At 38.7% G+C, this 11,136-nt stretch overlaps 1 protein-coding gene across 1 annotated transcript in view; it reads left to right on the top strand.

Annotated features, from left to right (window-relative positions):
* LOC307128449 (receptor-type tyrosine-protein phosphatase mu) overlaps positions 1–11,136 on the top strand; it is a gene marked incomplete at its 5' end in the record, with an annotated part of 357,404 nt that overhangs the window by 81,140 nt on the left and 265,128 nt on the right. Inside the window, one exon of the mRNA XM_079820324.1 lies at positions 10,342–10,464. Within this exon, the coding sequence (XP_079676450.1) occupies positions 10,342–10,464 (123 nt within the window). The remainder of the gene's footprint in view (positions 1–10,341; positions 10,465–11,136) is intronic.

Raw genomic sequence — 11,136 nt, forward strand, 5'->3', positions numbered from 1 at the left:
TTCTCACGGGGAACTGCTCACAGTTTGCACAGGCAGCTCCCTCGAGAACTGCCTGTGCATGCTCTTCGCCCAGGCAATAAACGCACAGAGAATGTGTGTCTCCCGGTGCCAGAAACCTCTGACACGGGTCGGCACACTTCTTAAAGCTCTGCTTCTTCTCTGTGCGTTTCATCTTTTTCCTTAAAGTAATTATCTTACCAGATCCGTAGATACCGCTTCAAACAAACAGTCCCTGAAGACGAAAAAGATGTGTATGTGTTGGCACGGCGCCCTTTTATACTTCCGGGTCGCACGATGATGACGTCATGGGCTGACGTCGGTCAAAGACTTTGCCGTGATTCGATAGTAGCTTCAGACACCAGTCACGCCGAGGGCGTTCCCCATAGCGTCAGCTAGACGCAGCGAGAGTTCCCTTTCGAAAGGGAACCGATTAACATTTAGAACAAAACCGATAAATATTTAGAACATAACTGATTAATATTTAAATCTCTTAATAGGATAAATCGGATTAATATTTAGATTTCTTAATAGAATAAAACTGATGAATATTTAAATGCCATGTTTAATTCAATATAATTGAGTAAATGTCACAATGAATAGCACAGCACTTGCAGTTTCTTCATAATTAATTATTTGTGAAATTTACTTGCAGTTTCTAAATGACACATTTATTTTCAGAATCCTCCGCATCTTTTTCCAGTGTAGGTGGAAAGTTCTTCTGTGTGCATAAATATGAATATGAATATGATTTTTTTTTTTACGTTTTGCACTTGGTCATCATCATTAGTTTTCCTGTATAATGCGAGATGGATAAATGTGTGTGTAAGTGTTATTTGTTGGCGGTCTCTCAGCATTGTGTTCTCTGGAGAACTTTCCCCAGCGTGGTCTAATGTTGAAAGTTTACTTTTGTTCCTACCGCAATAACAAAAGGCCTTTTAAGTCTGACTGGAAAATCTTTAGGAGAAATTGGCTCCTCTATCGAGGGGCGGTCATATTGATTCTCGCCCCTGGCTGGCGCTGCTGAAAAGATGGATAGATTTGTGTGAGTGTGTGTGTGTGTGTGTGTGTGTGTGTGAAGACCGTAGTGTGTTCTCCGAGATGTTAAAAACACATGCGACCACACCGCGCGTGGCGTTCATGAGCTGCGAGACAAACGCGTTCCTCTCTCTCTCTCTCTCTCTCTCTCTCTCTCTCTCTCTCTCTCTCTCTCTCTCTCTCTCTCTCTCTCTCTCTCTCTCTCTCTCTCTCTCTCTCTCTCTCTCTCTCTGCGCGTCTCGTTTGCTGTCGGAGTAAATGAAATCTGTTAAAGCGGTTCTCCTGCGCCGACACGCTCAGGCCTTGTCAATTACTTCCCTTGTCTTCCCCAGTTAGCCTCCCAGTTCACCTGATCCCGCCGAACAGCGCCGCTCGAAGGGTCGTGTTGGTTTAGATAATTGCTTCACTGTCACTAAAGTCGAACGCACACAATCTGCCTCTGTGTTTGTGATCCATAACACATTTAGCTTGCTTCCTAATCTAGTTGTCTCGTGGCATTACACTGCACAGATTGATTTTCCTTCTCAGTGTTTCTCGTTTTCCGGCACAAATATCTAAACGTTCTTAAATCAAGATGCATTTACTGGAGACGTATAGTGATATTACGTCTGGGTTACTGAGAAATTGATCAAAATTAAGGGAGTTTGAGCCTAAAACAAGGGAACAAAACTTAATTTAAGACAAATTTTGATCAATTTTGCCTCTCAAGTAAATGTATCTTGATTTATAAAATGGCTTTGTCATATAAGAGGTCATCATTCTACAGAAAATCAACGCCCACTTCATCATCGCAACTTTGGCCCCGCCCACTGGATTGTTAGTGAGATGATGAGGAGAGATGAACTATAAATAACATCACCATCCAAAGGATCCTAATGCTGGGAATGTGCTGATTTATCTTCATCAATGTGAATGTCTCAGTTGAGCATTATTTCTTTGTGTTCGCTATAACAAATTATATATATATATATTTTTAAATATGATGTTTAGTTATTAAGTTTTCATTTAGTACAGTTTTACTCATTTTTGTGTTTTTGTATTTTTTATTAGTTTAAAAAAAAGTCTATTATTAAGTTTTTGTTTTCAGTTTTAGTAATTTTGTTGTGTTTTGGCATTTTTTTATTATTTTTTGTAAATAAGATGTCACGTTTTTAAGTTAAGTAAATGTTTTAGTAATGTTTGTGTTTTTGTAATTTTTATTTTAAAAATGTATTTTTTTTAAGTTTTCCTTTTAAGTTTTAGTAAAATTTGTAGTAATTTTGTTGTTTTATTTTTATTAGTTTTTATTAATAATATGTCTAGTTTTTTAGTTTTCTTTTTTAGTTTTAGTTTTACTGATTTTTTTTCATAAAGCAACACCTAATAATATCTTAGTCATTTTGTTTCTCAACTAAATGTGCTGGAAAACAAGACAAACATCATTATTTACAGAGTGTCGAAGTCGCTTTGGATATGAGCATTTGCTGAATACATAAATCTAAATGTTTACATTTATGCATTTAACTGACATGTTTATGTAAAGCGTATTCTAGTTCTTCATATCATCAGTGTGTGTGTGTGTCTCTTGCAGATGCATGACCTACAGTCACAGCTCTGGATGTAAATCAGAGTAAAACTGACTAGAATGTGCAAATTAAAATCATCACGATGTTGACGTATGAGAGAAAGAGAGTCTCCTCAACCTCCTGAAACTTTGTGCACTGGTCAGTCATGCTGGGACAGGAAGGGGCCGTCCCCAAACTGTTCCCGCAGAGTTGGGAGCATGAAATTGTCCAAAATGTCTTGGTGAAGCATTAAGAGTTCCTTTCACTGGAACTAACCCCTGAAAAACAGCCCCACCCCATAATCCCCCCTCCACCAAACTTTACACTTGGCACAATGCAGTCAGGCGAGTCCTGTTCTCCTGGCAACCGCCAAACCCAGACTCGTCCATGGGATTGTCAGATGGAGAAGCGTGATTGGTCACTCAGAGAACACGTCTCCACTGCTCTAGAGTCCAGTGGCGGCGCACTTTACCCCACTGCATCCCACGCTTTGCATTGCACTTGGTGATGTAAGGCTTGGATGAGCTGCTCGGCCATGGAAACCCATTCCATGAAGCTCTACACACTGTTCTTAAGCTCATCTGAAGGACACAGAAGTTTGGAGGTCTGGAGCTCTTGACTCTGCAGAAAGTTGGAGACTTCTGTGACCCTCAGCATGTGCTGACCCCGCTCTGTGACCCTCAGCATGTGCTGACCCCGCTCTGTGACCCTCAGCATGCGCTGACCCCGCTCTGTGACCCTCAGCATGCGCTGACCCCGCTCTGTGACCCTCAGCATGCGCTGACCCCGCTATGTGACCCTCAGCATGCGCTGACCCCGCTCTGTGACCCTCAGCATGCGCTGACCCCGCTATGTGACCCTCAGCATGCGCTGACCCCGCTCTGTGACCCTCAGCATGCGCTGACCCCGCTCTGTGACCCTCAGCATGTGCTGACCCCGCTCTGTGACCCTCAGCATGCGCTGACCCCGCTCTGTGACCCTCAGCATGTGCTGACCCCGCTCTGTGACCCTCAGCATGTGCTGACCCCGCTCTGTGACCCTCAGCATGTGCTGACCCCGCTCTGTGACCCTCAGCATGCGCTGACCCCGCTCTGTGACCCTCAGCATGCGCTGACCCCGCTCTGTGACCCTCAGCATGTGCTGACCCCGCTCTGTGACCCTCAGCATGCGCTGACCCCGCTCTGTGACCCTCAGCATGTGCTGACCCCGCTCTGTGACCCTCAGCATGTGCTGACCCCGCTCTGTGACCCTCAGCATGCGCTGACCCCGCTCTGTGACCCTCAGCATGTGCTGACCCCGCTCTGTGACCCTCAGCATGTGCTGACCCCGCTCTGTGACCCTCAGCATGTGCTGACCCCGCTCTGTGACCCTCAGCATGCGCTGACCCCGCTCTGTGACCCTCAGCATGTGCTGACCCCGCTCTGTGACCCTCAGCATGCGCTGACCCCGCTCTGTGACCCTCAGCATGCGCTGACCCCGCTCTGTGACCCTCAGCATGCGCTGACCCCGCTCTTTGTGGCTGAGTTGCTGTTGTTCCCAATCGCTTCGACTTTGTTCTAATCCCATTAACAGTTGAGTGTGGAATATTGAGTGTAATATTTGGCCTTTATTGCACAGGTGTCCCGATCTTGAGTTCTCTGAGCTCCAGTACTTGTATATATTATATATCATAGTGTATATTTAATGATGTGTATCTGTGGTGTTCTGTCAGGTGTGGGGCTTCAGCTGTGTTGTATTTAACTGAGATGTTTATCTGGAGGCAGAGCTGTGGTGCTTTTAATGGACTTTAACAGAACGCGTCTCTTTCTGAAGAACAAAACACAGATAGAATCGCGGATTCATTTGAATGCCAGATTGTCCTCGCCGCGGTTGTTTTGGTTTTGCGGTGTCGGCGGGTCGAGGGTTTGACTCCTGCTGCCGGTAATGCTGAAATAATGCATTAGCATTTAATTTCAAGGACGACAAGGGCGCCGGCTGCTAAAACACATCCCCGAATGCGCGCACGCACTCCAGATTGAGTTCGAGACACCTGCGCAAAGGTGTGTGTGTGTGTGTGTGTGTGTGTGTGTGTGTGTGTGTGTGTGTGTGTGTGTGTGTGTGTGTGTGTGTGTGTGTGTGTGTGTGTGTGTGTGTGTGAGTGAGGACGTGGACGAGGAGGAATTAAAGCCCTCAGGCTCCGCCACGGAATCCAATCAATCAATCAATAACGGCTGTAATGGATAACACCGATACGGACCCGTGCAAGTGGGCCAGAATATTAATGACCCGCATCCGAACCCGAGAAACGCGTTCACACCAGCCCAGACGCTTTCAGATGGTGTGTGTTATCAGACCTCAACGGGATTTCATCCATCATTCCCTCCCGCTCTACAGCAAACACATCATTTATACGGAGCTCTGCATGTTGATAGATGCTGTGATTGGGTTTACGGACTGAGCTGAGATCAGCCGCTTCAGTTCCGCAGGAGGAAGATGCGCGTCACTCAGCGCTCGCGCACATCTCCACTTTTACTTTTAGATTTCACGGTTTCATTTTAGTCATGGCTGTTTTTGTCTTTTTTTCGTTTTATCATGTTTTCTTTTTTAATTTGTTAATTTTTTTTAGTAATTTTGTTGTGTTTTGGCATTAGGTTTTTTTTAAAATAAGTATTTTTTTAGTTTTAATTTTTAGTCTTTGTTTAGTAAAATTTGTTTGTTTTTGTATCATTTTTATTAGTTAAAAAGTATAGTTTTTAAGTTTTCATTTGTAGTAATTTTTTTTGTCGTTTTTATAAGGTTTTTTTAAATGCATTTTTATTAAGTCCGTTTTTAGTTTAAGTTAAAAAAAATATATTTTGTTGTTATTTTTTTAATTAAAAAATATGACTAGTTTTTATTAAGTTTTAGTTTTTAGTTTTAGTAAAAAAAAATTGTTTGTCTTCGTGTCATTTTTATTAGTTTTTAAAAAATGAAATGCCAATTTTTATTACGTTTTCGCTTTTAGTTTTAGTAAAAAAATTTAGTAATTTTTTTGTATTTTGGTATTTTAATAGGTTTTTTTTAATAAGAAATCTAGTTTTTAAGTTTTATTTTTAGTCTTAGTAAAATATGTTTTTTTAATAATTTTTATTATTTATAAAAGTATAGTTTTTAAGTTTTCATTGGTAGTAATTTTGTTGTTTTGTCGTTTTTATTAGTTTTTTTAAATGCATAGTTTTTATTAAGTTCGTTTTTAGTTTAAGTAAAAAAAAAATTGTTGTTATTTTTATAATTAAAAAAATATGTCTAGTTTTTATTAAGTTTTAGTTTTTAGTTTTAGTCAAAATGTCTTTTTTGTCTTTGTGTAATTTTTATTAGTTTAAAAAAAAATGAAATGGCAATTTTTATTACATTTTCGCTTTTAGTTTTTGTAAAAAAAAAATTGTTGTGTTTTGGCATTTTATTATTTTTTTTAAAATAAGAATTCTAGTTTTTAAGTTTTCATTTTTAGTCTTAGTAAAATTTGTTTTGTTTTTTTTCTCATTTTTATTAGTTAAAAAAGTATAGTTTTTAAGTTTTCATTTGTAGTAATTTTGTTGTTTTGTCGTTTTATTATTTAAGTTTTAGTAAAAAAAATGTTTTGTCTTTGTGTCATTTTTATTCGTTTAAAAAAAATGAAATGCCAATTTTTATTATGTTTTCGCTTTTAGTTTTTGTAAAAAAAAATGTAATTTTGTGTTTTGACTTTTTGTTAGATTTTTAAAATAAGATTAGCCCTAGTCTAGTTTTTAAGTTTTAATTTTTAGTCTTAGTAAAATTTGTTTTGTATCATTTGTATTAGTATTGTTTTCGTTTGTAGTAATTTTGTGGTTTTGTCTTATTTTTTTGTTTTTTTAATAGTTTTTATTAAGTTTGTCTTTAATTGTTGTAAAAATATTTCTATTAAGTTTTCAGTTTTAGTCAATTTTTTGTAATTTTGTTTTGTTATTTTTATTAGTTTTTTTAAATGCATAGTTTTTATTAAGTTCGTTTTTAGTTTTAGTAAAACAAATGTCTTTTTTGTCTTCGTGTAATTTTTATTAGTTTTATAAAAATGAAATGCAAATTTTTATTACATTTTTGCTTTTAGTTTTAGTAAAATTTTTTAGTGATTTTGTTGTGTTTTTGCATTTTATTAGTTTTTTTATGAGATGTCTAGTTTTTTTAAGTTTTCATTTTTAGTCTTAGTAAAATTGTTTTTTTTAATCATTTTTATTAGTTAAAAAAAGTATAGTTTTTAAGTTTTCGTTTGTAGTAATTTTGTGGTTTTCTCTTTTTTATTAGTTTTTTTAAATGCATAGTTTTTATTAAGTTCGTTTTTAGTTTTAGTAAAACAAATGTCTTTTTTGTCTTCGTGTAATTTTTATTAGTTTTATAAAAATGAAATGCAAATTTTTATTACATTTTTGCTTTTAGTTTTAGTAAAAATTTTTAGTGATTTTGTTGTGTTTTTGCATTTTATTAGTTTTTTTATGAGATGTCTAGTTTTTTTAAGTTTTCATTTTTAGTCTTAGTAAAATTGTTTTTTTTAATCATTTTTATTAGTTAAAAAAAGTATAGTTTTTAAGTTTTCGTTTGTAGTAATTTTGTGGTTTTCTCTTTTTTATTAGTTTTTTAAATGCATAGTTTTTATTAAGTTTGTCTGTAATTGTAGCAAAATATTTGTAAAGTTTTCAGTTTTAGTAATTTTTTTTGTAATTTTGTTTTGTTATTTTTATTAGTTTTTTTTAATGTATAGTTTTTATTAAGTTCGTTTTTAGTTTTAGTAAAACATATGTCTTTTTTGTCTTTGTGTCATTTTTATTAGTTTTTTAAAAATGAAATGCAAATTTTTATTACGTTTTCGCTTTTAGTTTTTGTAAAATTTTTAGTAATTTTGTTGTGTTTTGGCATTTTATTAGGTTTTTTAAATAAGAAGTCTAGTTTTTAAGTTTTCATTTTTAGTCTTAGTAAAATTTGTGTTTTTCATAATTTTTATTACTTAAAAAAATTGTTTTTGTTTTCTTTGTAGTAATTTTGATGTTTTGTCCTTTTTTATTAGTTTTTTTAATGCATATTTTTATTAAGTTCATTTTTAATTTTAGTAATTTTTTAGTAATTTTGTTGTGTTTTGGCATTTTATTCATTTTTCTAAATAAAATATCTAAGTTTTGTTATTTTTATTAGTTTTTTTAGTGTTTGTTTTTAGTTTTTTTACATTTTTATTCATTTTAAAAAATGTCAATTTGATTAGGTTTTTAGTTTTCGTAAAATGTTCTGTCTGTTTTATATATATATATATATATATATATATATATATATATATATATATATATATATATATATATATATATATATATATATATATATATATATATATATATATATATAAATAATAATAAAGTAATGTCTAGTTTTTTATTACGTTTTAATTTCCTGTTTAGTAATTTTGTTGTGTTTTATTTCCATTAGTTTAAAAAAATATATGTTTTCACTTTAAGTTTCAGTAAATTAATTTGTATTTTTGTCATTGTATTAGTTTTTTAAATATTTTTTTCATGAAGTGTCTGTTAGTTGGAGTAAATGAAGCAGTTTTGTCATGTGTTGTGCTGTCCTCCTCCAGTCTGTGTGTTCGGATGCAGAACAATCGAGCGCAAACATTGACTGAAATACAGTCGCCCCTCGAGTCTGAGATTTATGCGCATTTCCAGAAACAAACATGCGTTAGTGAAGAGCAAACACAGATGATCAATGGGCCGACATTAAGTGGGTGTTTGCCAACGCGCGGCGAGGGTCACACACACACACACACACACACACACGCCGAGGGCCCCACGCTGACTCCCGAAGCCTCATATCGGGCTTTGAGCTGCAGATATGAAAGATTGTCGGTGTGTGAAGTGTTCAGGAGAGGCCGCTTGACGTCGCTGGTTTGATTTGCATTTGTCTTTTTGATGAACGACTGCACATATTAAGCAGCGATAACCCGCTTTCTGTCCCCAGTGCCTCGTCATCAGAGACTCTTCCGCCCACAAGACCCAGTTAAACTGTAAACATAGCGATATCACATATCAAACAAGCCTTTCAGGTGTGAAAGCAGACGCTGATGGAGTGTGTGTGTGGAAATATAACCCGTTTAATCGCTGATGGAGGAAGATCCTGCAGGCGTTTGAGAAACACGAGCAGCCGTTCTCCACTTCTGACGAACTACAGTAACGCCATCCCATAATCCGCCGGGTTTAATACAACAGCTCTAACAGCTCCAGCTCTTCTGGGCCAAACTGGTCCCACAAAGTTGGGAGCATGAAATTGTCCAAAATGTCTTGGTGAAGCATTAAGAGTTCCTTTCCCAACCGAACAGTCACTAATGAGAGTTAGTAGAATGTCTAAGGTGTATTTAAGCACACACACACACACACACACACACACACACACACACACACACACACACACACACACACACACACACACACACACACACACACACACACACACACACACACACACACACACACACACACACACACACACACACACACACACACACACACACACACACACACACACACACACACACTCACTCTTACACACACACACACTCACACACTCTCTCACACACACCTCAGTCATCTTCCAAGTGTGATTGATCCGATCTGGCATGTAAAAGGTGCTTTTCTGTTTTTTTCTGTTTATGCAAGCATTATTGTGCATTTGTGCTCAGAGGAGGGAGTGTGTGAGTGAGTGAGTGAGTGAGTGAGTGAGTGAGTGTGTGTGTGTGTGTGTGTGTGTGTGTGTGTGTGTGTGTGTGTGTGTGTGTGTGTGTGTGTGTGTGTGTGTGTGTGTGTGTGCATCTATAGCAGCTCCTGTGTTGATCTACAGTGAGTGTGCACGCGCGTCCTGAAATATTCATTTATTTCTCCATTATTCTCCATTTGCTCTGGAGTGCAGAACTCTCGGCCTTGGCGTTCAGAGGCACTCAGAATAAATCTCACCTCGCCGTTTGTAAGCGGCTTGGCTAAAAATGTGGCAATAATCGTTTCCATGCACCTGTTCGTTTCTGTTTACCCATAATTACAGCCTTGAACACTGTGTTCGCTCGGACGCTCGCGTGGTTCAGGGACAGTCCGTCATTCCGCTCCGGTTTGCAGCTCCAGGCCTGAGTTTACCGGGCGGAACGTCCATCCACAGCAGAAGAGCACGTGCGTCCTTTAGAGCTCTGTGTTTACCGATAAAGCACTTTGGTCAATTTATGTTGTTTTTATTGGCATTGGCATTCAGTGACATTATTATATGTTTAGACCTTTTTATCCATTAAAGGTGAGAGTCAGTGATGCAACCAAACAAATCACGACAGCCACACTTTCACCTGTGTGTGGCAGGAATTAAAAGCGTGTGTGTGTGTGTGTGTGTGTGTGTGTGTGTGTGTGTGTGTGATGGCGTCGGGCCGCGTGTCCCGCGAGGAGAATTAGGATGAATGAGAACGAACGGCTGATGATTTGAAGGGGAAGTCTGGTCGCACGCCGCTGCGGAATGAATCAGATTTATGCTCTGTGGCGCGGCGGCAGGCCAGCGTTTAACGATGATAGAGTTTGGACACTTCATTTCTGTCATTGTGAAATTGGCGCGCGGCGCGGCTAATGACGGTAATATATGTCGCGCCGCGCGGCTCGAATCCCTCTCCATCTCCGCTGAAGCGCTGCTGTTGTTCGGCATATTGCAAGAGCCGTAATAGATGCGTCCGCTCATTCCCAGGCTGACAGTGTCGATGTGTGTGCTTTTGTTGCAGGTGATTGTGACTTCGAGAAGCCCTTCTCCTCGTGTGGATACACCCAAGGGCGGGACGATGACCTTGACTGGGAACAGATTGACACCAGTGAAAAGCCTTCGCTGGATCCGTGGATGCCCCCGGGTGAGAACTTGAGTTCCTCTTTTTGGCCGGTCATTCATTGGTATTGATGGAGGTCAACTTGCCATGGCATAACTCGCCACTGTGTAGTTGTTAGGCGGTTCTATAGTGTTCTGGGTGGTTGCTAGGGTGTTGCTAGGCAGGGTTCCTGCCTCTCCACAAATTAAGGCGTTAAAGTGGACCTGTTATGCCCCTACAAGATGTAATGTAGCCTAAGTCTCAGGCGTCTCCAGAATGTGTGTGAAGTTTCAGCTCAAAGATCAGTTATTACACCAGTTTTTGAGTGGAAGTAAACACATGCTGTTTTTGTGCATGTGTCTTTAAATGCAAATGAGCTGCTGCTCCCGCCCCCTTTTTCCAGAAGTGGGCTGTGCCTTTACAGCTCATGCCTTTGATACTCTACATCTGTTTGGTTTTGATTATCATCTCTATGCTAATAGGGTGGAGTCTGTCAGCAGTCGTGGGTGGGGCTATGCTAATAGGGCGATGTCTGTCAGCAGTCATGGGCGGGTCTATGCTAATAGGGTGATGTCTGTCAGCAATCGTGGGTGGGTCTATGCTAATAGGGCGGAGTCTGTCAGCAATCATGGGCGGGTCTATGCTAATAGGGCGGAGTCTGTCAGCAATCGTGGGCGGTTCTATGCTTATAGGGCGGAGTCTGTCAGCAATCGTGGG

This window comes from Gobio gobio (genome assembly GCF_949357685.1).
Source record: "Gobio gobio genome assembly, chromosome: 6".
Classification (NCBI taxonomy): domain Eukaryota; kingdom Metazoa; phylum Chordata; class Actinopteri; order Cypriniformes; family Gobionidae; genus Gobio; species Gobio gobio.